Here is a 24,590-nt window from a genome sequence, read left to right as displayed (position 1 = left end):
CGAGGTTCATCTCCTCTCCTCTCCCCTCCCCCTGGCCGGGTGGGAAGGGACGCGGGCGCGCTCGCCTGCCTCTGCCTCTGCCTCTGCCTCGCGCGCTCTCCCGCCCGCCGCGCCTCCACCCCGAGGCTGGCCAAGTGCGCGCGGCTCGCCAGCAACCTGCTGCTGCTGCTGCTGCTGGGCAAAGCAGGGCGCGGAGGCAGCCACCTCCGCTCCACGGCAGAGGCAGCAACGCGGTAGCCGGACGGGAGGAAAAGTTTTCTCGCTCGGGGAAAAAAAGGCGCTCCGCTTGGGCCCTCCGGGCCTTTCTATCGCTCAGTAGAGTGGAGACCACGAGGCGGCTGTGCCCTCGGCGACGCTGAGGTGGCCCAAACGCTCCCACCTTTGAGCTCGAAGCGAAAGAAGCGCGAGCAGGCCGGGCGGCGGATGGAGGCTGGGGGGCTTAAGGGAAAACGCCTCCGAACCGAACGATGGCAAATGAAAGCGGCGTGTGCGGGTGGGTCAAAACTGATCAATAGAATAGGGTTGCCAACTACCAGTTAAGATATTCCTGGAGACTTTGGGTCGGGGCAGGGGAGGAACCTCAGCGGAGTACAGTGGCGTACGATCCACTCTCCAAAGGAGCCTTTTTCTCCAGGGGAACTGATCTCTGTAGCCTGGAGATCCGGGACATCTCCAGGCGCCACCCGGAGGTTGGCAACTGCCCAGTAGAAGTTGCCTCTGGTCTTGGCTGGGCAGGTATTGGAAGCACCTCTTGCCCTTGTTCCCAAATCCATTCAGCAGTGCCAAAGGTCAGCTGTATAGGGGCTCTGGGTTGTGGCCTGCTAGTAGCTGCTCTAATCACTAGTCCTGCCTCAGTCCTATAAAGCCTAGTTCCAGTTGGCCCCGCAGAAGGCACAAAGCGAGAGGAGGAGGGGGCTTACTTCTCAGCCAAACTGATCTCAGGGAGGGAGTGAGGGAGAGCTTAGGGCTGGCAGGGTGCTTCATTTGGCAGCTTGGTGAGAAACTTCAGCACAAAACAATTGTGTCAATGAAGGGCCCCCTGAAGGGGGGGGAGGGTGCTTGATTCCCCTCTTTTGAGTTACAGGATGTTTTTCTTCTGTGCTAATAGCCTGTGCTAACATAATTCGAGCGTTGGGCTTTCCTATTGTGTTTAAACATGAACTCATGCCAAAAACAATTTTAAAACCCAAAGTACAAAGAGGATTGGGCAAGTGACCCTTTAGAATTATGTAGGATGCAACCCCAGAGTCCTGAGAATAATTTAACAAGGAGAGCCCAGGGTGACGATCCACACCCTGCAACTCTGGTTTGCAGCTCTTTCTGTATTCTTGGCCAGTCGTGAAGGGCTTTCCTCTTATCTGGAGGATGCTCTTTCTGGAGATTGAGAACTTTTCCCCCCTAGAGACGGGACAAATGGGAGTTTACTTGCATGTTGTAAATGTTAAAAAAGCAATACAGAAATATCTCTGTGATGTGAGAGTATCAAACACAAGGACTGAATTCTCCACCCAGCAGGATATCAAGACCCACGCCCTATCTTTGTCCCGGAAAAGAGCCCTTTTGGGTAGAGTCAACCCCACATCATTAATGGGGTTGATGAAAGCACAAGCTGCAGTAGGAAGAAACTTTCAGTCCCTGGTGCAGAGCGTTCAAAGTATTTCACATATATTTTTTTTCTCCATGATCTTTATTACAATCCTCTAACACCGCTTAGTATTACAGCCCCCATATTGGCAAGGGGAAGGGGAAGGTGCACTTGAAGAAACAGCAGCTTATCTAATGCAACCTAGTGACACGGACATACTCTTGACCAGTCTGGGAGGCAGACTTCCTCTTGCTAGATAAGCAGAACAGCTGCATTCTTGCCCCTGTTCAAGGTATTGGAAGAGGTGGAAAGCACTTCCTGCCCAGGTAGAGACTTTCACTCTCTATAGACTTACCAAGCTCTCTCATCTTGGTTCATAAGACACTTCTGTTAAGCAGCTCCTTCTCAAGTGACTCAGCTTGCTTTGCTATTGGGGCGCAGTCAACGTATAACAACTCTGTAGGTTTTCAAGGCAAGAGACATTCAGAGGTGCCTGCCTCTGCACGGCAACCCTGGACTCCTTTGTGGTCTCCCACCCAATAAGAACCAGGGCTGATCCTGATTATCTTCTGGGAATCTGATGATGCTAGTCTGGGCTGTGCAGGTCAAGGTTTAGCTTTGTTAGCTGCCCTTAATACAAATGCAGGCCAGGCCCATAACTGACACTCAGACCTCATGCAAACACCATCCTGGTATGATCTCCAACTCTTTGAACAACTGTGAACTTATGGACATCCCCTTCCCACCCAAATTAGGTCAAGTACAACTTCGGATTTATACTGTGCTCTATCCCAGGAGCTTAGAATAATTTGCAGCATGTTTGCTCTAAACTCAAATGCTTCTATCCCCTAAATAATTAAATGGTTCAGGGGTAAGAGAGACCCAGCAAAAGCCCAGATTGATTCATCCTCCTTGGAATTGTGTGTGTGGGGGGGGAAGGGTGTTAGGACATTGTTAACACTTCTGTAGAGCCAATTTGGTGTGGTGGTTAAGAGCGAAGGGACTCTAATCTGGAGAGCCGGGTTTGATTCCCCACTCCTCCGCTTGAAGCCGGCTGGATGACCTTGGATCAGTCACAGCTTTCAGGAGCTCTCTCAGCCCCACCCACCTCACAGGGTGATTGTTGTGAGAATAATAACTTACTTTATAAACCACTCTGAATGGGTGTTAAGTTGTCCTGAAGAGCAGTGTATAAACCAAATGTTGTTGTTAATGGAGAGATTTACTTTTTGGTAGATCCGTAATAAATATGTTCTCTCCTTACATGAGGTTAGACCTAAACAGGCAGAAGATTTCTTGCTGAGACAATAAAAGAACCCCATTCATCAGAATCTTAAAAGACTAGGTCAAAAAAGCAGGAAAACACTTCCTGTTTATATAGCTCTAGTTTGTACAAACATAAATCACGTAAACACTGGTAGGCATATGACTCTACTGGTCTCTATTGTTAATGTTTAGCCTGGATAGTCCAGGCTAGCCTGATCTCGGAAGCTAAGTGGGGTCAGCCCTAGTTAGTACTTGGATGGGAGACCATCAAGGAAGTCCAGAGTTGCTATGCAGAAGCAGGCAATAGCAAACCACCTCAGTTAGTCTCTTGCCTTGAAAATCCTATGGAGTTGCCCATAAGGCTGTGGTGATGACGTGATGGCATCTTCCACCACCAAACTACATGAAATGCTGTGATTACAATATCGAAACTCCAGAAGTGTACTTTGGCTCTAAAAAAACCAGCAGTGGAGGGAAGGATCTGAAACAGGGCTTTCAGCTGCACTTCCCCTCCAATCAATAATGCCCCCCCCCAGCTGCTAGAGACAAAACAACCACAAAATGCTATCAACTGTTTCCTTACTGAAGCTTAAAGCAGCCCACTTTCAATTGGGGAAATGGCATAGGGAAGAGGGGTAACCCCCTACTCTTCAACATCACAGTTCCAATCCTGGATATCTCCCCCTTCCCTGCAGCTGCATTTCAAGGTCAAAATTACCCTGGAACTCTGTCTTTCAAAATCTGAGAGCCAGTTTGGTGTAATGGTTAAGAATGCCAGGATTCTAATCTGTAGAGTTGGGTTTGATTCCCCACTCCTCCACTTGAAGGCAGCTGGGTGAACTTGGGCTAGTCACAGCTTCTCAAAGCTCTCTCAGCCCCATCCACCTCACATGGTGATTGTTGTGGGGATAATAATAATATACTTTGGAACCCGGTCTGAGTGGCCATTAAGTTGCCCTGAAGGGTGGTATATAAATAGAATGTTATTATACTATTATAAAATTTAGGACTGTACATGCATGCGTTTGAGAAGGGTTTATATATGAGGATTATGAGAAGCATGTCACGTTTTATATCCATGTGCAGTTGAGTATTCCTTGCACTAACATTCCTAAAAATCTATATGCTGCCATTTCAAAGACCTGTTTGAGGCAACAAAGAAAAAAAAAGCATAAGAATGATCAGTGAACAAACCATTAAAAACAAGCTGGGGCATAAAAACAGCATAATACAGCAACAACAGCAACAGCCTAAAATTATAGTAAAAACAGTCCTTTGGCTAGAATCAGGCAGACCATAGAAACAATTAAAACAGATGGGACCCCTTGGTTAAAAACCTTGGTAAAAAGAAATATTTTGGTCCAGTGCCTAAAGGACAGTAAGAGAAGCACCAGGCAAGCCTCAAAGAGGAGGACATTCCAAAGAAACGGTGCCACCACCGATAAAGCCCAGTCTCCGATTGCCTGCCACTTGCCTCATCAGGTACCATGGCTCCAAGCTGTTCAAGGCCTTAAGGGTAAGTACCAACACTTTCAGTTGTGCCAAGAAACGTCCAATACAGATCTTTTTTTATTCATGGCTTTTGGGGAAAGCACACTTAAAAAGCTCGTAGCACTTTGTCCTAACTATGCCTTCAATTAATATTCTACAAATTTAGAAGAGTTGTGTCCACCCCCACACTCACTTAAATGAATTAATTTTGTAACAAGATTAGACTGCAAGGTTGTTTAAACTGTGTGGTAACACAAAGCTTGTATGTCATTCATGTAGCAGACATCACACTATAGTTTCTGGGTTGGGTTGGATTTGGCACTATAGGCCAAAATGTGCCCTAGGCTTGTCAGTGTTATCTCACTTTCCCTGCCACGGGTTGCAATTGTGTTGCTTGTTTGAGACCTACACAATCTCTCCTAAAAATGTGTGCAGAGAATTCCCAGTGAATTAGGTACTTGTGCAAGAACAACAGAATCAGCCTCTGTGAACACGGCACATCTCTGCGTGTCTCTAGACACAGGCAGCTGGAGGATAGGTACTACAGAAGGGGAAAATGCCTTGACTAGCAAACATGTGCCCAACTGGATAGTGGGTTATGAAAATATTTAGCACAAAGACTTGCTTCTTTAGGGTAGATGCAACTTGGACTGTGCAAAGGGTATCTGATGGCACACACCAAAAATAGATTCTATGTGCCAGCAGGGGGTTAAATCAACTGCAAATGACCTCAGCCCCATTTTAAGTATTGAACATGTCCACAACACAGCTTTATTTCTCACTTTAATCTGGAACATATCCCAGAGTTTAAACCCCCTTTCAAATAGCAATAAAGTCTTCAACTGAAAGTTCTTTTAACTCAAAACAGAAATATAGACCTATGTTCTTTAAAAGGGTACAGATTCTCAATGTGATTGGAAAGATTTGGATAACTATGAGAAAATTGTTAGTGTTTTTGTACATAGTGTTCAATGTGTGGAGATTATACAGGCCTGCTGGCCTCTACATACAATTATTCCAGCTTGAAGACGGGAAAGTCAGAAGTCATCCTCAGCCACCCTGAGGGACACTATAACACCATCTAGTGGCTTTAAAAAGACAATTCACATTCAGTACAAAACACACACCAGTGAGTGACCACAGCAAATTGGAGCTCTAAAACAAAATGACCATCTGTGCAGATCTCAGAAGCAACATAGAAATCACTGCAGCAGAAGCACTGAGAAACAGACCTCTCACTAAAACAGTGACCCAGACAAACGGAAACCTTTTATTCTTTAGAAAAGATTGACTTTGAAATGTGTGAAGTCACATGCCATGAAGTTATTTCTGACTTATGGTGACCATATGCATTAATGACCTCCAAAAATCCTATCACTGACAGCCTTGCTCAGGTCTTGCAAAGGTATTGAATCAATTCATTTCATATTGGGTCTTCCACTTTTCCTCCTGTCTTAAACTTTTCCTAGCATTATTGTCTTTTCCAGCATCTTGTCTTCTCGTGAGGTGACCAAAGTATTACTTCAGTTATTTTAGTTTCTAGGGAGAATTCAGGCTTAATTTGATCTAGAACCCACTTACTTGTCTTTTTGACTGTCCGTGATAGCTGTAAAACTTTACTCCAACACCACATTTCAAATGAAGCCATTTTCTTTGTCAGCTTTTTCCATTGTCCAACTTTCACATCCATACATAGTAACGGGAGATACCATATTATAAATTATCTTGATCTTGGTTCCCAAGATACTTCCTTACACTTAAGGATCTTTTTCTATTCCTTCATGGTTGCCCTTCCAAGGGGACTGGTCTCTGCCCCAAGAAGATAAAAAGAGACAAGTGCAATATCAAAGGGAGAGGAAAAACATGTATTTGTTTCTAGATACGCATACTTAGTTTGGGTTTCAGCAAGGAAGTGGGGAATTAAAGGTTTGTGCCTCCACAGAAAATGTGATTCTATTACCTAGTCCGTCCTTATGAGCAGAAGAGAGTCATACAAACATCCTTGACCCGATAAAGGCTGAGACAATCACCAAGTTACATCAGCACAACTAAATGCTCAACAAGCCACGGCAGTGCAGTCCAACATAGAGACAAAACCATCTCTCCAGTAACTGGCTGGGAATCCATGATGCAGGATTCACCTAAGGGCCAAAATGTACTGCCCTGCTACACTTGAAAGTATGGCAATACTAGGGGAGGAAGAGAGAGGAGCTTGCCCTTGCTCACACAATGTCCACAAAGAAATACTGGCCTGAACACAAAAGGAGATCTTGTGAGTCACTGACTTTGGACATCATGCACACGGGCACTCTCAGACAATGGTACCAAATATTCTGCTGCTGCTGAGGTACCTGCCTGTGCTAACATTAAAGCTGAGCTAGTCCATGCATTATGCTTGTTTATTCAGAAGCAAGTCACACTTGGTTAAACTGGCTTCATTTCTAAGTCTGTGTGTCCAAGGTCTGCAGTCTTTGAAGTACTTTAAGGAATTTTCTGATTTAGATCGGACATGTTCTGTGCATATGACACAGACTTACAAAGCTGCAAGGCAAGACATATTACTTAAATTGACCTTGTGTGTGATTCTCCAAGGCCTTGCCATTTCTGCTCCTCAAACCCTTTAACTGGTGGCATACCAGAGACTGAACTATAACCTTTCCCATCCTATATATGTAAAACTTCAGATTTGGGGTACAAGGAGAAAATATTTGAAAAAAACAAACCACATAATTTTAAATTTAGGCCTAGCATTAACTGAGACAGTAATCCTTGTCTGGGCGTTACCATTTTAGATACACACCAATGTTTCACAGATGGAAAAGGGGTCATGTGGAGTAACATCCCAATCTGTGTATTAAGGAGGTCGCCAAGTCCTCCCCCTGCCACTGTTATACATGGCTAGAGGGTCTAGCCATCAGCTGTATGTTGTATTTGTTTAGTCTGAAATAGCTTCCACTGAGCGTTTTTATTCTTTTGGTTCAAGATAGATTTGAAAGACACAGCTGCCCTGCAATAGATAGACTGTTCAAAACATACCCAGGCAAATACAGGGTGTGAAACGACAGGCTGTGCATTACATGGTGCCTTAGCGCTCATTCATTTACATGTATGTGCAATAGCCACAAGATGCATCCATTCCCCGGAGATCTCTAACTTCTAGAGATTCGGAAGAGGGAAACAAACCCCAAACAATAACATTGCCTAGCAAATCACAATAAACTTCTAACAAGGTATCTTTGGCAAGGCATTAAAAAAGTGTGGGGGAGAGAAAACAAGGATTTACTACTAAGAACATGTACTAGAAAATCAGGATTCTCCTTGGTAAATCAGGCTTCAAATATAAGCGAGGGCATATGTAAGCCAATAAGATGTCACAGAGAAAGCTGGGCTAGAAGCCTTCAACTTTTAGTTTTCTACACCAGAGCGGATATTCCATCATGAGAACCTCCAGTAGCTGTCAGTTCAGGGCCAAACCAGATGAGAGGTGGGACTAAAGTAAAAAAAAGGGAGTTCTCATTTAAAACAAAAAACTTTTCATCCATGCAGAAAGCCAAGTTCCTGAAAATTAAGTTTAAAAACACTGTTGAGTGCTCCAGACATGGAACTCCTAAGGCACCACCACAGGTTTGCTCTGTGACATTTGTCCCTCACATGGTTTGGCGGGGGGGGGGAGGAATAATTAGATCTCCAATGTGAAATATAGCTACACAAAGAGGAGGGAGGAGAACTAGGAGATGCCTTTCTGTGCATGCAGGTGTGTAAAGGGGGAGGAGGGGAAACACAAGTACAATATGGGTACTCATTTCGTCCCCTACCAGAGCTTAGAAAGCAGCAAGGAGGGGCAGTATTTTCAACTGGGAAAATGGCATGGGCTTTCCCCTTCTTGATGTCTCAGCTATAATTTATGTCAAGCTCTGTCATAGCTTCGTGGAGCTAAATTATGTCTAGAGATCCAGTCACAGAATTCCAATAACATGTATAGTTTGATGCTCTGCAAGAACTGGGCCACAGATGTAGCTGTTCTTTCCTTTTAATAATGTAGTAATTTATTTATTTTTGGTGTGTGGAAAGCATTTACTAAGAAGCAGGTTCCACTGAATTTACCAAGGCTTACTTGATAGAAAGCATGCCAAGGATTGCAGATAGCAGCCCCAGTTGTGTTTCTCTTTTGGTGAAATCAGTAATACTGCAATTGCCTCCTCTGCATTTCTGGAACTGAAATCAACTTAATTAAGTTGCTTAAAAAATGAATCTCTATTTATGATCCAGCAGAGTCAGTTCAAAAGGCTTGAAAGGGTGATATAAGGCACTGATACTGCAATTTTCTCAGGCATCTTCCCCTCCCCCATACCACAGTGTAAGTGGGAGAGGGGGATTTCCTAAGCAAAGGCAGTTTCAAATATACTCTATACCAACTGTAAACCACATGGTCCGCCTGTTTCCAGCTGTTTCCTAGCAACAGCCACAAGCACCAACAAAGCCATCTCATTCATGCGTTGTTCCTTAGTTCCTGAAAGATGCGAATAGACTTTACAAGGTTATATGAAAAACAGAAAGTGGGGTAGTAAACCAAATTCAGCCCCACATTTGTCAACATTCTTGAAATATTGTAAGAACACTTTTAGTAGTATTACGTGGCTATTTAGGAGCTTCAGGAAGAGCTATTTATTCACAACGCTCACCACACCAAATGTAATCTATATTATGGAAACCAGATTGTGTGGGGGATCTAAAGTAGTCCTACAGTGAGCAGAAAGTTTCCATCGGTTTCCTACACATGCTACCTCTTGTAGCCCCCAATCCTCAGGAGCAGCTGCTTGGTTGGTATGTGTGTGTGGGGTGTGTGTGTGTGTGTGTGTTGAAGACAGAAAAGCTGCATCCTACAGTCAGGGATCTGCTTGCAGTTCTAATTTTACTGGCATTTATTTAAACACAGGTGGAAGGTTTATATAGCTCAAGTGCATAGGCATAGATCTAGCAAAGTATTGTGACTTTTGGACGGTGGAGGAAGATCTTGTTAGCAGCAGCTTATTGCCAATGGAGCAGAGTTTGTTTTCCTCTCCTTGTAGGTACTTAAAGTCTAGGCACGTCCAGAGGCACAAGTTTTTGAGTGCAAACTAAAAGGCAGGAGCCAAACAATTCTTTGGCCCTTTGCTCTTAGCATGGGCCTGTGTTAGGCAGCCTCATAGATCAGGACCAAGCCACGATCCATTTCTTTTTGCTGTTTTGGGTATTTTTCTTGCACTGCTGTGCGTCCCTTCAAGGAGCAACATGCAAATATCATAAATAGATACATGGCTAAGAGAAATATATGAATTCAAATTATTAGAATTGGAGATTTTCTGGCTTTCTGGAATGTTATACTCAGAAGCACCAGAGACTGGATCCATACAGATGGCCTGGACTAGACATGCAGCTGAATGAGGAGGCAGAGACAGAACGGACTGCACCACCTTAGACTGAAAGTGGGTCTGGAGACATGGTCAGAGCTCTGCCAAACTCCATATTTCAGATTCTTAGATGCTTAATCACTTCTCTGATGCAGTTTTTTAAAAAACACAAAATGTTCTTTAAAAGCAACAAATCATCAAAGGGCTGTCCCTGTAATATCTACTAGTTTTCATATAGTTCAACAAGATGATGGTCAAATGCTGGCAATGTATCCTAAAGAATGAACCGAGCACTACTTCTTATACAGCTGCAAACACAGATCAGCAACTAAAGCTGGTACGGTTCCAAAACCAGGCTTGAAGCCAGAGTGAAAAAGGTCACAGGCAGATGAATCCTCTATCAAGTTGTGAAGTTGCTCTGCACAAACCCTAAAAATGGGAGACTGGAAACAGGCTGGTGAAGAAATCATCCTTAGTGAAATCTTTTATTGAATAAAGACCTCCTCATAACTTTTTTCAAGTCCCACATGTGAAGAGACATGTTCCCTGAATCAACAATCTTCAGGAAGTAATAAAATGGAATATACTCACTGACACTTCGTGAATTTCAACAGGAGAGTTTTTAAATCCATCTTTTGGGAAATGAAAAGAGAGAAATAAAGTGGACACACCTTAAGCCTCCTATCTGCTATCTTGGTGGATGGACTGAAAACTGGAATTGGTACACATTCCTCTCAGGGACAGTTAACAGTGACTTTGCTACTCAAGTTACTTTGCAGCTAAAATGTCCCATGTTTATCAGCTTCTACTGGTGAGCATGTTATCAGCTTCCAAATGCTGATTACCCATCAGTTCATAAAAATGTACCATGCACTTCAGAAGCAGCCGAAAAAACATTATCTAAATCCTCCACATTAGACATATTACTGACAATGCATCGCATATATGTTGAATATTCCAACTGGGAAACCAGTTAAATCATTTATTTCAATTTTCTACTTTAATGCAGATCACCTCATCCCTACATCATCATCCCCCACCCCACCCCCAGACACACAAGCTGACCCGTCCTGTCCGCTCTCATCATAGCTGAGCTCCTCCTTAGTTAGCATTGTCCCTGATCTTCACCCTTTCCACATCACCAAATCACACGCTGTTGAAACTTCCATTAGTTCTCATTTGGGGAAGACGCTAAAGAAACATGCTATGAAAGCCAAATGCAATCCAGACAGACCACCAGACCTGAAACTTGAAAAGGTCAGAAATGATATGCTAATGGCAATTCACTGAATGGCATTGCCCAACTTTGAATGAAAAGACATACTTTTATGAAGTGCTGCTAGTTATGAGAATGCTCCAATCAGGTGAATATATAACACTACATTTAAACTTTCCACTCAGTGAGTTAAAGGTGAAGAAATACTATTTTTCCCTCTGCTGTTCATGTTCCTTATATATATATAATTCACTGAAGTGGTATATGGTAAGAATACATAGCTTTAAAATAGCACAGAAGGATTCAGGAATCTCTATACAGGGCGAGGAAACAGACCAGTGACATGAGCAACTGAACATTTTAAGAACCCACACTATGGTAGTTTTACACAATGAAAGCTGCCCTTCAGAAATTAAGCCTCACAGAAAGGGATTATTTGTCATATAAATAGATGAAACTGGAGTAATCAGTGGCTACTTAACAAGATTATCAAAGGATGCAACTAACCCTACTGCTTGGAGTAGTTTTGGTATTTGATTACTGATTGGCACATGTATAAATTACATAAACTCTCCATTTGTTACTTTCCAGTACATGCTATGATCTTCATGTTCCTGAACATCCCACTTCCTCACTGTGTACAGAAAGTAATGAGTGAACTGGGCTCACACATTTTTTTCAACATGGTGTCATAACCCACCTGAATTTTCTCTTGACAGAGGGTGTCTGTTTTTATCTGATAGACAGATGAAACATTTAAATACTTACAGCACAGCTAATGTTACAGTCTCTCTGTAGCAGAGGGCATTGGCAAACATACATTCAGGATTTGTAAAAAGTGATTTTCTGGAGAGAAAGCTCAAAAAGGGAGGTCAGGTCTTGACTTGTTTGTAAGCTTCCCAGAAAACTTCTAATAACTATTGTTGCAAATGGATGCTGGTAGTTCTGGCGTTCACAGAAACAAAACCAATCAAGATTGCAACAAGAAGATAGTTACTGTACTCTAAAAGAATTGATTGGTTCTCCCCTCACTAAGAGAAAAGATTAATAAACCAGATAAATATTTCATAATCCCAGAATAAACTGTGACAGTAAAACTGGTATTCCAAAGGGAGTCAAAAGTTTTTTAAAAACACCACTAATGCAGTAGTTCTTTCACTTGGAATTATTATTTTTTATTTTCAGAAGTCAAATGCATTGGTATATTTATACTCTTAAATATATCATCTTAAATTTGGTTTAGATGAACCAATTAAGAAATTTCAAAGATCTCTCTGGAATACTAATTTCGTATTTATAGACTTAATTTTTGGGGGAAAAATGCAACCTATTTCCCTGAATTGTTTCAAGACAATTGATGATGGAAAGTTTAATATAAAATATTTTAAGTCACAAAATAGTATTGCTTTCGTATGCACATTGTGGCAAGATTAATTTGTTCTTTTTCAATAAAAACTATACCATCTCCCATAAAATCCTAAACATATTCAGAATTGTGATGTAGAACAGAATTTCACATGTGAAACAGGTACCAGCACAACAATGGGATTATATTACATCAAAAATTTTAATGGTCCCAAATATATACTCAACAACTAAGCATACACTCAGGGGGCAAAATAAAAATAAAATTATGACACAAAAAGTGACCACATCTAGAATTCCATTCAATCTTTTAATCAAGGGATAGCCAAATCCCCCACCTCCAAAGAAAATTCTGCAGTTTAAAGGGCAAAGGGAACACATTTTAAAAAAGAAAACTTATGGTCAGCCCTCCGCCGAAGAGTTTTTTTAAGCCTGTTGCAGCTTGATTAAAACGTTCAGAATGTATGGTTTCAAAGGCAGGTCTCTTTTATACAAAGAAACTGCTGGCATTCTTAGCTAGTGAAGAATTATGGTAGAAAAGCCTTTCCTTCAAGTCTTGTACGTGGTCCAAGAAAGCATATTCTGATTGTAGCAACTGACCAGCCATTCCAGAGTTCCACTATTAAACTCCTGCCCTGTTGGCTTTTTATATATTTTCCATTTCCTTCCCTGAGAAAAGGGCAATGTGTGGTCCAAGCTGGAGAGGTCAAAGGCATATCATTCTCATTAAGGGTAGTATATTCTCTTCTTCTGCTCCTTCAAATTGGCACTTGATTAGCAGGAATCCACATTTTAAAACTGATCTGTGTTACACACAGTAATTCACTAAAGGTTGCAGTTTTTAATTACGTACTTTTCCTGTTCTGGTAACCAGGTTTACCCCCCAACTGATACTGATCTTCAGAACTGTCATTATGATGACTCAACCTTTGCTTTTTGTGACAAAGGCAGACTTTCTTCATCATCTTCGTCGTCATCGTCAGGATAATCTACAAGCCCTACTAGGCCTCCCTAAAAAAATTAAGTAAAACAGAAAAATTAGATTTATAAACAATATTAGCTATACTCCAATATTAGCACTGCTTTACTATGTTCTAATATACTGACTAACTGAAGTTTTAATAACTTCAATCTTCACAGATGTGACAATATTTGGAGAGTACATCTAAAACAGATAATGCTACCTACTTGGGAAGGAACAGGTGAACAGGTGTAATGACAACATTTTGCTATCTGTACAAAGATGGAAATTGCTTTTACCTAGGAGAGTTGGCTGGACTGCAGCAATGAGCGATCTGACGTACTTCAGAGACAATATGGAACATCCTTCAAATTGAATTATCAATTAGGATAATTTAATGATGTGGTCTCTTCCATTTATATAACTATAGTAATTTGATGTACATGCAAAACAGCCACATGAATGCATTATTTGCAAGTTACAAGATTCAAGAAAACTTAAAGACAAAACGTTACTAGATGGCCATTAATGAACCCCTATACTGCACAAAATAATTTCTATGTTGGGGCTAGTATAAAGAGATTTATGTCACTTGTCTCCATAATTAAGAAATCCAGTATTAAGGATAGTGAGCATTTACAACTATTTCATGCCCCATCCAGTCTGAATCAGTACCAACAGGCAACACTCGATGTGCTCACTCAGTACATCTGAAGGAGCACATACACATAAATGCTGCTAGTGCTGGACACACTACACACAATGGGCTGTCCTGAAAAAAAAACCCACATATTGTGCCTGACATTTCTACCTGGTCTTAACACATACAAAGGAAAGACATGAAGAACTTAAAAAGCATGCATGCTAAGGCTGAAATCCTTGAGATTGGTCGCAGTGACTATGTAATAAACCATTTAGGGACATTAAAAAGGATAGTAAAAAATCCAATATGCGTATGCAGTATTTACGACCTTCGTTGGGGCTTAGCAATGCTCCCTTTAAAATTAAGGCCTACAGGAAAAATGCTGAAAAACCAAGACCAACACCACTGTAGTGTCTATTCAGTAGTCTCCTTTATGGCGCTTTTCTTCCAAAAAAGCACAGGGAACAGGCCCAGAAGATACTTATTTGTTTTTTCATGGCATCATCATCATCTATTCTTCTCTAGAACACAGTTCCTGATTTTCAGATGTAATTCAATTATATTGCCAGAGAATAGAAGCCAGATATCTAGCTCTTAAGAAAAGACAACTGTCTCTTGCATTCAACACATGAAGGATGGATACAAGATTCATGTGGACTGTTACTGTGTTATGGTTAAAGCTGCCCCCAAAACGCTCTTAAACTATAATTCTGAGCTAACAAGAATGGCAATAAGATGAAATAATGGATTAGATCCAATCACCCTGTTCACCCTAAAGTGGGACATTCCATCCACAAAAGGCACAAGTGGGTCCTCTGTTGGTGGGATCTGCCCTGCACAGATGGAATACAATTTGAGCACACGGAATGCAGCCCCCTTAGCTGAGCGGGGTGATTGGATACAAGCTTATGACTGCAGAAAATAAATACATACACATGTGTATGTAAAAATGGAAGTCCAGAGTGCATTTTGCATGAGAAAAACTTTGGCCCTAGTCTATTATGGATGGGGTTAGACAGGTCACAATACTGGGCAGGCTGGTGCCTCAATTCAGTGTCATCAGTTGGTTATCATTAGGATTATAGAAGCTGATTCTTTGCAGGTGTGGTAGATTCAGTAAGAGCCTTATGGGTCCGACTGATTTCAAGACTGCCATGGAGACCTTTTTGGCAGATTTTGTTAGCTATTTGACTCCTGCAATAAAAGAGCTAACACTGGCAGTGAGCACAGTAGCTCTTCCTAGGCATCCTCTTCCCTTTTTTTTCCAGATCCTGGGCCTCCCCCCATGTTTTGAAGGAAGCTATGGGATGTAGCAGAAATGATGACTTGAGAGTAAGTGGCAGAAAATTCACACTGAATCCAAACATATATGGATAACTATGCTTTCAAAAACTTATACTGGACACTTGTCAAGAATGGGTTGTCAGCAGTATGCAATTGACACCACAATCTCCTGTCCATTTGGGCAAATGTGGCAGTTTCTAGATGCAAATAACTAAGATCACTGAGATGACGGTCTGAGATCAGTAATAGACTGGAAGTGGGTAAATAAAATAAACTTTAATCCAGTTAAGACAATTATTCATGGTTGTTACCTCACCCTAAAAGAGCAGGTTTACCAGTTGGAAGTGCTTTTGGATATGGAGGCTGTGGCCAGAGTGCATTTTATACCCCTTTGTGTATGGTGGGGACACGTCACCATATTACTGCAGTGTACTTTATGAAGTGTGCCCTTTGAAGACAGCTAGGAAACTTCAACTGGTCCAGAACACTGCAGCCATATTAACGGCAAGTGCTGGGGAGAATGAACTTATAAGTCCAATACTGCAAGTGTCCCAAGGTTACAGATCCGTTCCCAAGATGTCTTCAGGATGCTTCTGAATTCTCTCTCTATTTATCTAAAGAAGCATCTTCCTCCTGTTTCTTTGAAGTCCAGCAATGAAAGTATACAACAGGTAGATAATGAGACTGATTTCTACAGCTAAAAGAGCTTTTCAGAGCCAAATGTCTTGGGAATTTTTGTTGCAACCAGAGATAGGATAAACTTGGGCCAATGAAATGAGCCATGTTTCTCAGCAAATGTCTATGGGTGCAAGAAACTGATTTTGCTATGCCGTTTCACTGTTTGCTGGACTACACAATTGATGATGTACTAAGATGGTATGTTATTTTTTATTTATTTTGAGAACTTGCACAAATTAAAATGGATTATAAATCCTCTAAGAAGTGCCCTTTCAAGGAGCAACATGAAAGCAATTGCAACACAGGCCATCTATTTTCTTTATCAAACCATGATCAGATATTATAAACAGAAACTTTAGATGCTTTTTGTTTTCCAGTCTAAATTTGGCAGCACATGCATGTTATTGCTTTGGATTCAGTGAGACCCTACTGCATGTCAAAGCTGCATGTGTACAGTTGACTATCTGAATTTATATTCAAACTATTCCAGCACTATCCAACAACCGTGGATCATGCACTGGAGCAGCAGAACAGTATATTTGGTTAAATATAAAACCTAAACTCTACTCAGATGAATGGTGGCATACATGAATGGCAAATTCCAGAACCGGTGGTCTTGCTTTGACATGACAAACACAATTTGACTTAGGTGAACACAGTACCTTGGTAGTTATAGCTGCCATCTGAGATGTGCTTTTGGAAACTGATCCAGGAGATCCTGGTGATCCAGGAGAGCCCGGTGACCCAGGAGACCCAGGCAGATTAGTTGCAGATGACTGGCTGGTGAGGTTAGCTTTTGTACCACTAGAGAAGGAAAGTTTAAAACTTGGGCTCTGGCGACCTGAAAGGTTCGTTTTCAGAAGGACCTCTTTTTCTTCACTTTCTTTAACTGGAATTTAAAACAAATACTATTGTAAGGAAGTTCTATTGAAAACTGCAACTAAAACACAGAATAGCAACCATATTGCATTTTTCTCATCTTCCTGCTTATTACTGCCTTCTAGAAAAGAAACACAAGCTATTGTCATAGATTTATTTTGCTGTGCACAAGCACCTGTCCATGCATATTACTAAAATTTAACAGCAGCTGCAAATGCAGCACAAACTCAGAGGCCATGTACAAATGAATGGGCACTACACATCCATTTGTTGTAAAAGGTGCCTGCAAATCTGTTTGCTTTGCTCATATGAATGAAGCTATTTGATAAATGCTCAATTTATGAAAGTCATACCTTTTCTCAGTCCCCCCCCCACATAAATTGCTTCACAACATTAATAACATTAACTTGAGTAAATGTTTTAAAAGTCTGCCACCTGCTTGACTGCAACAACTATACAGCTGAAGCTATGCATCTTGGTGAAAAAGAGGAACCTGAGTGTTGGTGTCCCCAAGACTTACAAACAGCTTACAAGCTTTTCCACTTTTCCATTACATTACAGATGCCTCCTCATTCTTCTCTGCTGGTCTTTACTATGGTTAAGGTTTCCATTGGCACTGATCTAACCAGAATTTGATGTCAACTAGGACTATGTGATCCATATTTAAAAGCAGGTTGCAAAACCCTGGCTAAAACCCAATTCTGGTTGGTGATCAGTTTAGTGCCAATACCAGCCTTAACCATGGTCATGGCTACCAAGAGAAGAAGGGAAAGCAATTTGCACTGAAGAAGGGAGGGAGGACATTATTTCATGGCCCACTCTCTTCACTATAGTTAACAGATCATAAACTGCACCGATCTTTGATATAATACACAACTGTACACACTGACTCCCTAAATAATTCAATCTACTTAAAACAAAAACATGCCATGCTTCCACTGACTTACATTTTTTTCTTTCCATAAATTTACTTATGGGATCCATAATATCTTCATCATTTTTACTTTTGTCAGAGGGTGGCACCACGGCTTCTCCATCTTCCAGGTCATCTTCATCCGTATTAAACCACATCTCTTCTTCATCCTCCAAGGTCCTAGCATCTCTCCGATACCTATGGTTCCTCAAGATGGAACGCATGCTATGGAAGAAGGTAAGACTTTTCAAAATTGTTTCTCCTCACTATTATGAGGTTTTAAATTTACATATACAATGCTAAAGAAATAACTCAATAAGTTGACTATCATGTGAAACTTACATTTTCCGCAGACTACATAACCTAATCCTTTAAAATTTTAAAAACTACACAATAAAACAACTCCTTTATATAAAGCTGATGTGCTTAAGGATCTAAAAATCACATATGCATTGAAATGAATTTATCACTTATACAATTATGTTCCTGGCACTATTTCTATCTCTTTTTAGTCCTCTCTCTCACTGATTTGACACAGCTGATGACACTGACTGAATCACAACACAGGTTCCAGGGATATAAGGCTTTCTTTTGTATTGGGAAATTAGCTTATGTTCTAGATATTATTTACCAATATACTTAGAGGCAGTTCTATAGAGATGTGTCTCCTTTTGTACAGTGCTGATATATTTTTAAAAGGATCCTCTTAATGTAGTACAAAGACTTTCCACCCTCACTTGCACTTCTAATTCAAAAAGAACTATAAAAAAGCCCAGTTCTATTGTTCAAATTTTTTTTTGTTTCTCTTCAAAAATCTAGTATGAAACCCCTAATAAAGACTTCAGTGTACACTAACCTGTCAAGTTTGGGGTTATCTTGTCTTTCCCTTTGTTGTTCATAACGCAATTTCAAACCTTTGAATGTCTGCACATAATCTACATCTTCTAGTGCTTTCCAGTAATTCTCAATTACATGAGCAGTTAAGGATTTTATGTCTTCCTAGAAAATAAAGTTATTTTTCCCAATTAAAAGTGTTAAAGTAGAAGCACAGAAAAGCTACGAAAATCTACTCTCGAATGCTGTAAGGGAGCTGTTTTAATTGGTTCAATTGTCAGTCTTCCATATGTACAACAGTAAAAATAGCTATGTTAAAGTTCTCATGCTTGCACTACAGAAACCATGTAGTAAAGGAAAAACATGTAACAAAAATCAAAAATAACTTTAGAACAAGTTTCTTTAGAAAAACGCCCTTTTCTACCAGTCCCTGGCATATAATTGCATGCAAAGTGCCAGAATAAAAACAAGTTTCTGTAACATGTATGTCACATTGTTTTCAAGCTAGACTTTAGGCTGAGGGCCAGTCTGAACAACATGCCTACAGCAAACTTTAACCCTGCCTGGCCCCCAAATCCATACACATGGTTCATGTGGGTAATGTATAAAGATAATTCTTGAACGCTCAATACTTTTCTTACATGAGCGGGAACACTGACAGTTCCTTAAATTTTTAGTTTCAACATGCAGACCACTCTAGTGAGTGGGGATTTTGTGTGTGCGTGTGCATGAAATTCAGCTGCTGGCATATCGTTAGAACAGATCCTAAGCAGAAATTAGCTGTAACTCTTCTATTCTGAGTAACGTGTCCTCAGCCAGCAATGTGAACCTGTTACTTTTCTTTAATAATGATATCCGCATTTTTAAACACGATAGTAAATGTAAAATTACAACGTATTTAAAAGAACCAATGGTTAGACCCAAGAGCCAGGACATGTCTCCATCCTCAATGACAATCATCATCCTGGTGCTTGAATTCTGGTCCCATAGGGCCAGGGATAATACCTTACTCTGCGGCATCAGAGATGGATTCTCCTTTGTGTTCAGTCTGACTATAATCTAGAAGATGCATTTTACTCATTCCTGCCCTTTGTTTGGGATACTTTCTTCTTGATCATTTGGGCTAGCGCCTGTCATGGCAGAGGCCAAGGCAGCTTGATCTTCTCACCCTTGCATTTATATACTCTTCTACAGCTTAAAAATTGATGCATGAGAGCTAAACCATCAGTGTCATGCTTAAATTCCTAATTCTGAAAGACCTGCTAGGAACTCCTCTTCCTGAGGTATTACATCCCATGCTTCCACCGCTACCAATGTGAGGGCAGTATCTTCTTAACATAATAATAATAATAATAATTGATTTATATACTGCCCTTCAGGACGACATAACACCCACTCAGAGCGGTTTACAAAGTATGCTATTATTATCCCCACAACAAACACCCTGTGATGTGGGTGGGGCTGAGAGAAATAGAGCTGTGACTGACCCAAGGTCACCCAGCTGGCTTCAAGTGGAGGAGTCGGGAATCAAACCCGATTCTTCAGATTAGACTCCTGCACTCTTAACCACTACACCAAACTGGCTCTCCCCACAGCATCTCCTCTATGTTTTTCCTTCAATGAGGCAATCTTTGACAGTCAACAAGCACACAAACACTGCTTCCTCTTAATTTTTTGTCCTATCCTAACTTGCTCATTCTCCAATTCTGTCCAAGCTGAAGTCTTACGCAAAGTAACAAATAAAACGAACTCCTACTTCCTTCTCAGATTTAAGATGTAATCTGGATACTTTCCCCTGTACAATACAGTCACTGCCCACTCTCTTTCTAGAAAGAAATACTCACCACTCTAATGAATTCAAACATTTCTATAATTGCAGAGTTCATCAGATTATAACGGGATCCATTGTTGAGAAATGCTTTGACTACCGGTTCAAATAAAAAACTTTTCATTATATAGCGGTTGTAGAATTCATCCTTCAATCCGATTATCTTTCTTTTAAAACGCAGAGCACCTAACAAAGACCGAAAGTTATTTTCACATTATTTTTCAGAAGCACATATCCTCAGGATTTCAACTTTAATCAGTCATAGTCTCTGAAGGTTCTCACAACTCATTCACAACAAAGTGAAAATAGCATGATAGAGAGGAAAGAAATATGCTATTCAGAAGAGCACAATCAAAGTCTATCAGACTGAGGAATTCAATACACGGAAGGGCGACCATGGTACAATATGGAAAATACAACAATCAGAAACAGTTATGTAAAGAGAATTCTCTGTGTTGCAGAATGTAGAATGAAAAAAGACAAAGATTGGTTTAGACATCAAGCAGCCTTACAAAAATGCTTGGAAAGGGTGCCTGCAGTCTGGATTAAGCAGAAGTGTCATTTGTGTGTATCAGAGACTTTCTCTGGCCTGTCTGTATAAGAATAACAAATTCTCAAGAGCTTTTGGAAATACTCATACTGGAATGTTTTGAAGGATGATTTAGAGGGCTACGTAAGCAGCCAACACAATGACACTCATGAAACCTGACACAAATCATACAAGTGGATTTTAGAATTAAAAATTGCTCTTCCTTGTTCTTTACTACTTCAGAACAAACCACTGTGTTCTTAATTATGTAATTAATGATTTAAGTAAGATTTTAACCTAGGTAGAAGTAAAGCAACACTGAAAAGATGGTTAAAGGCAAATTTAATTTCAATCCTAAAACATCATATGCTGCTCTGATAGAGAGTGACCTTTTCAGGTCTAAAGTTGTACAAAGACAACATCTGATATTGTCAGCCTATGAAAGAGGCTTTTTCATAATTAAAAAAAATGACTTGGTTAGCAGTAACATTAATGAACTACTGATACCTTGTCGTACTTACATAATGCCAAGAAAGCATGCTTTGAAGCCATTAATACTAGCACTCTTCGAAGGATATCCTTGTTAATAATGTAGTTCTTTATATGATATGTATGATGTTCCACGCAGAAGGTTAATAATTCTAATATCAAAGCCAACAGCTGTGCTGTCTGAAAGTCATCTAAAACAAAGAACAACACAATTAAAGGTTTGTTGAGGCAGAAAGGCATACCTGCCCTGCTGGCAGGGCAAGAAGTGAGAAAGATCTTCCTAGCGGCAGCCAAGTTCTATCTGAGCTGACTTGAGTCTCTCTTTGCAAGTACTTAGCCTGGGTGGGGCCAAAGGCAGAAGACCCTGGACATGAGCCAAAGCGCGAGAGCAAAAGGGGTCTTAGCCATTTGCTTGCAGCCTGAGGCATGCAGCTTGATGGGTCAGGATCAGCCCAAGTCGTGTTTGTGTTTTCTTTGCATATCCTATTTATATAAACAGTTTTGTAGTTGGGAATTTTATGTAAGCTGTTTTGGGTCCCTTCAAAGAGAAAGGGGTCATAGAAATGCTCCAACAGAAATAAAATAGTACCTTTAGGCCTGTGGTAGATAGGCATCCACTCTTGTGGCATTTCTACACTGTGCTAAGTCTACTACTCATATGTGGTGGCAAAGGTGCACAGATTTTTCACATGCACCAAAGATTACTAAGACACTTGAATTGTTAACCAACAGTCACATCTGGCCCTTGGGAGCAATGCAGCAGCAGAATACTTCTAGAAAATTCACAGCTACACGAAGTATGTAGTTGTGCTACAGGTCACAGCACAGCTAGACACACCCAGCCTAAGAACATTTCATCTAGAAACCCATAGTCCCTATACCATCCTGGTGTTCAAAGCACATCTGCTGGGAGCACATGAAGGATCCAACTGTACAGCAGGGAATTATGCACAGAAATGATTCCCAGTGGTTTCTAATGCTGGATGTCCCACAGTATGCACTTTTACTTTCCCTATATAGATGAAACATTACTAGTCAGTACTACATACTGTACTTTGGAACAGTGTTGTGACAAAACTGGCACTCTACTTCTAGCAATAGGCAGGCACAGGAACGTGCCACTCCCTTGGAGTCCTCGCAATATATAATTCCTCTTCTCCATAAGTGGTCCCGCCTGTCATGACAGATACTTTGCTTGCTTTAAGACAATATGGCAAAATTCAACCCCTCCCAAATCTCACCTTTGCTAGGTTTTTCCTCCGTAGTATTGGCCAATAAAGGTGCTGTGAGAACATGCATACAATGCTTGTAAAAGAAACCCAAGAATTCTGTTTTTTCTGTTTTCTGTGGAATAAAAAAGGTATTAATTCATACACAATGCACATTAATCAAAGTATTTAAGAGCCAGCCCCCCTACCTCCAGTATCATCACTACATACATTAAAATATTCAGATAATTACTTACATTGGCAGTAGCTAACATATTTTCTGGATCCACTAAGGTACGTAGTAAACCCATCAGCTGGACTGCTCCTCCCAGTTCAGGATCTGTATCACAAATCATGTGTTCTATGATGAGGTTAATGAGTAAGATATCCTGGTTTTAAGAAAATAAAATTTAATACAAAACAGATTAAGTCACAAGTAAGATACAAACTGAGACAAACACCAACAGAAAAATTCAGATAAGGACAGACTGCAAAGAACTGTGCAATTACTTCAGTGCACTAAATGGAGCTGTGGACTTGTGGCGTTTGTTTAATAACAGCCTCTCTCAATGCTGCACGGCAAATCATTATTAAAACGGGGGGGGGGGATTTTAAAAGGCATGGGATAGTCTGCAGTACAAAGGCAGGGGAGGGTTAAAATTAGAAATCCCACAGGACACTGGTGTATTCTTGAGCATGCCTGAAGCAGTTCTGTAGATGCTGACCAAAATCTTCAGGAAGGAGTCAAGCGATTTCCCAGGATTTCATACTGTTAAACATTTCATTTTTTATCATTCCAACAGAAGCACTCCTTTCCTACAAGGGGTAGATATTGTCAGAGTGCTGCCTGCTTGTGCAGAAACAGGAGAGGCTGTGCTAGCACCAGATTGCTCTGCATTTTCTCCAAGAATTCAACTCAGAAAAGGCAGAAGCAGTCTACACCATAGTGTGAATGAGCACCATATAGCAGAATTTCCCCCTCCAAAAAATGCAACACCCTTGGCCTGGCAGGAAGTTTCCTCACCTTCTCCCATTCAGAGAATAGAGAGGACAAGGTTCCCAGCACCAGCTGCATTAGTTTCTCTCCATTATTTGCTCTGTGAGGGAGGCAAGAGGGACACGCACATGGGGAAGATCAAACCACTCGGTACCACTACAGATGATCCACAGTTCCAGAATTAACTGCAGAACCCAAGTTGTGCACAGAAGTTTTTTTTAAAAACACAGGGAATTGAAACCTTAAAAGAAACATTTTATATTTGATAAAAATGCAGCATATAGCAACCCGAGTTAGATTCAGAATACTGTCAACTGAGTTTTGATCACAGAACAAATCTTTGCCGCCTCCTCCTCCTCTCTGCAGCCCACTGAAAAGCCTTTTGAGTCAGGGGCCCACTTACTCAAAGTTAACCCCCTCCACCAATTACTCAAAAACAAGGGGATGACTTTTGCTGTATCTTCCTTCAAACTGCAGCCCCTGTGCGGCATATCAGGTTGTTCTCAACGGTCTCTCAGCTATTAGACATGGCTCTCAGGGGGCTGCCAAAAGGTGAAGCTAGGTGCATTCATGAATGCCATTTGGAGAAGTCTATATCCAATCCTCTCCCTTTTAAACTGGTTTAGAAATTATAAATCTTATTGTTAAAGTATTAAAGGTATTATGGGTTTTACCTCAGATAATATTAGTGCTGAGTGACATCAATAGAATGTGGCCTTTGCTAGAAGCAGATTTATATAAAACTGGATGCTTTGCTGCGACTACGTAACTATCAACCAGGTATATAACATATGATATCACAATATGCCACAACTGGAAGGGACTGGCACAGAAACTTTCTCGAGTCGCCTGAGTTGGTATGGCACAATTATTAGCTACAAATTGCTTATTAGGGGCATCTGCATCTTATTTGCTAAGCAACTCACCAAAGTGCTAATGCCGTTTCAAAATTTGTTTCAGGGTCTAACATACTATGTATCATAACCTCTCCGTTCAACCAGTATCATCACAGATGTTTTGCAGTTGGGTGGGAT

At 40.9% G+C, this 24,590-nt stretch overlaps 1 protein-coding gene across 3 annotated transcripts in view; it reads right to left on the bottom strand.

Annotated features, from left to right (window-relative positions):
* Positions 1-12,496: 12,496 nt before the first annotated feature.
* PPP4R3A (protein phosphatase 4 regulatory subunit 3A) overlaps positions 12,497-24,590 on the bottom strand; it is a 33,533-nt gene continuing 21,439 nt past the window's right edge. For 2 of the 3 annotated variants that reach the window (XM_054970925.1, XM_054970928.1), the window contains 8 exons: positions 22,817-22,948; positions 22,593-22,695; positions 21,384-21,542; positions 20,350-20,519; positions 18,528-18,670; positions 17,706-17,896; positions 16,542-16,768; positions 12,497-13,324 (listed from right to left, as the gene is read on the bottom strand). In XM_054970925.1, coding sequence (XP_054826900.1) covers positions 13,226-13,324; positions 16,542-16,768; positions 17,706-17,896; positions 18,528-18,670; positions 20,350-20,519; positions 21,384-21,542; positions 22,593-22,695; positions 22,817-22,948 — 1,224 coding nt within the window. In that variant the 3' untranslated portion in view covers positions 12,497-13,225. Of the gene's footprint in view, positions 13,325-13,573; positions 13,640-16,541; positions 16,769-17,705; positions 17,897-18,527; positions 18,671-20,349; positions 20,520-21,383; positions 21,543-22,592; positions 22,696-22,816; positions 22,949-24,590 lie in introns of all 3 variants that reach the window. The other variant, XM_054970926.1, reaches the window with a different exon arrangement.

The sequence above is a fragment of the Eublepharis macularius genome, chromosome 2, assembly GCF_028583425.1.
Source record: "Eublepharis macularius isolate TG4126 chromosome 2, MPM_Emac_v1.0, whole genome shotgun sequence".
In the NCBI taxonomy this organism is placed as follows: domain Eukaryota; kingdom Metazoa; phylum Chordata; class Lepidosauria; order Squamata; family Eublepharidae; genus Eublepharis; species Eublepharis macularius.
This window is presented reverse-complemented; position numbering and strand designations above follow the sequence as displayed.